The 2,295-nt window shown below is 42.9% G+C and overlaps 1 protein-coding gene across 12 annotated transcripts in view; it reads right to left on the reverse strand.

The window, feature by feature from the left end:
- PATJ (PATJ crumbs cell polarity complex component) overlaps positions 1-2,295 on the reverse strand; it is a 363,430-nt gene that overhangs the window by 12,585 nt on the left and 348,550 nt on the right. For 7 of the 12 annotated variants that reach the window (XM_028489324.1, XM_028489332.1, XM_028489327.1 and 4 more), the window contains one exon: positions 735-921. The exons of the other annotated variants lie outside the window; for them this stretch is intronic. In XM_028489324.1, the coding sequence (XP_028345125.1) occupies positions 759-921 (163 nt within the window). In that variant the 3' untranslated portion in view covers positions 735-758. Of the gene's footprint in view, positions 1-734; positions 922-2,295 lie in introns of those variants that run through there. 12 annotated transcript variants of the gene reach the window in all.

Raw genomic sequence — 2,295 nt, forward strand, 5'->3', positions numbered from 1 at the left:
GTTGGGTCTTCGTTGCTGTGCGTGGGCTTTCTCTAGTTGCGGTGAGCAGGGGCTACTCTTCGTTGCAGTGCACAGGCTTCTCATTGCAGTGGCTTCTCTTGTTGTGGAGCACAGGCTCTAGGCGCACGGGCTTCAGTGGTTGTGGCATGCGGGCTTAGTTGCTCTGCAGCATGTGGGATCTTCCCATACCAGGGCTCGAACCCATGTCTCCTGCATTGGCAGGCGGATTCTTAACCACTGTGCTGCCAGGGAAGTCCCCCGTTATCCAGTCTTAGTCTAACTCACTGGGTTAATCCTGCAAGTACTTGGCAGACTATTGGAAGAGAGAAACCACCTTCAGCTAAAGCATCCTGAGGTTTTAGTGAGGGTCAGCCATTAATGTTGCACTGATCCCAGGCTTGTACAAAGCTTTATGCCATGGCCCTCTGCAATATCTTAAAAGTAGAAAGCTAAATCTTTGTTCTCGCAAGAACAATATTTCCAAGGCCAAAGAGCTCTTCCAAAGAGCATGCCATATTCCTTACACTGGTTGTTGAAAGAAGACACTCTTTAAAATCTGTTAGCATCTACTTTTGTAAAAGGGTCTAAAGAATATTACACTTCTTGTGACTCCACTTTTATAAAAGAACACTTCTTGCACTAGTGTGGTGTGGGAATTTCCTGTAAGATGAAAATGAAACAAGCATACATGCACACATTCAGGTATCACTCAAAGTAAAGCAAAGCAAAACACACAAAAAAATCTCACCTAAGTTTTATTAAAAAAAAAAAAAGTACAGTAAAAAGGAAAAAAATACCTTTGCAAATATAGTCTTGACATAAATTGGCAGGTCTCCATGGGGACTTCCATAACCCCCTACAATACTAAACCCCAATCCTTCAGAGCCTTTCTCCAAAGTAATAATCTTAGGTGGAGGTGTTCTGAAAACACAATGCACGCTGTTTAATTCAAGAATAGATATTGAGAGGGAATTTCATTTTAATGGAAGAACACAGATTTGAGAGAGACTTTCATACTGTGAAATGATGATGGTCAGTTTATCAAATCAAACTGTCAGAAAGCAATCTAGAAACTTATTTTTGAATTTCCTATATCATGCCAATATTTTTGATGTTTTAGAGGTTTCTCTTTCATAAAACCCACTGTTTTTTAACTGATAATAAAGTCATGATGCTGAAGCTGACAAAGCACTCTTTTTTTTTGCTTAGTTTTTAACTTTTTAACTTACTGTCTAAAGCTGAACGGAACTGTCTTTACATCTTTGAAGAACATGCATGGAGATGGAGAGGCGGCGTATCACCTGAGCTTGGTGTATACCGCAGTCCACAGGTGGATCTCTGAACAGAACAGGTGACAGCAGCCCTAGAGCTCAGTAATGGCTGCTGTTATTCTGCCTGAATATCCTCGCTGCACCTGATCCCCACTTCCACTGAGTGTGGGATCTCATCCTTCAAAACCCACCTCCAATCTCCAATGCGATGCTTTCCTGACTCCCTTGGAAGCATTCACCCCTACCTTCTCTGTGCTCCCTTTGTTCTTGGTCCAGATTTCCATAAAGCACTTGTCATACTGTATCATGATTTCTTAACCATCTTTCTCCTCTACCAGATTATCAACTCCTTAAGCCTCTGCCCTCTGGGCATTCCCAGTACCAAGCCCTGTGCCTATCACACCCTCAGAATCACGACTATGTAAATAAGAACTGAAATCCAGGAGAGAAGAGAGAAACCAAGCTGAAGCAAAATGGATAAAGATGATTTGTTTCAAATGTATAATTTAGATTTTCAAAGCTTTGTCCAGTGTGGAAGTCATCTCTCTCAGAAACAACATGGGTAAAAATTAAATTACACGTGTGGGCTCAAGGAGTTAAAGCTAAGCTTAACTAACGCCAATTTCTTATTCCCATACGTGGTTGTCCAAAGGGTAAAAACCTAAAGGAACTCTGGTACCTGGGCCTTGTCATCTTATCTGCAGGAGGTTTGTATACGTATCCTGGCAGGGCCACTTGTTTTGCGGCAGCATGCACGTCCGAGAGGCAGAGCCATCTGATATAAATGCAGCCATTCGTGTACTCAGAGAAATTTGCAAAACTGGGATATGAGCAACCTTTGATATGCTGTTCTGTCTGACTAGAATATTCTTCCCTCTCCTCCTCAATTTTGCCTGGCTTTTTTTTTTTTTTTTTTTTTTTTTTTGTGGTACGCGGGCCTCTCACTGTCGTGGCCTCTCCCGTTGCGGAGCACAGGCTCCGGACGCGCAGGCTCAGCGGTCATGGCTCACGGGCCTAGCTGCTC

Source organism: Physeter macrocephalus, chromosome 4, assembly GCF_002837175.3.
Source record: "Physeter macrocephalus isolate SW-GA chromosome 4, ASM283717v5, whole genome shotgun sequence".
Classification (NCBI taxonomy): Eukaryota; Metazoa; Chordata; class Mammalia; order Artiodactyla; family Physeteridae; genus Physeter; species Physeter macrocephalus.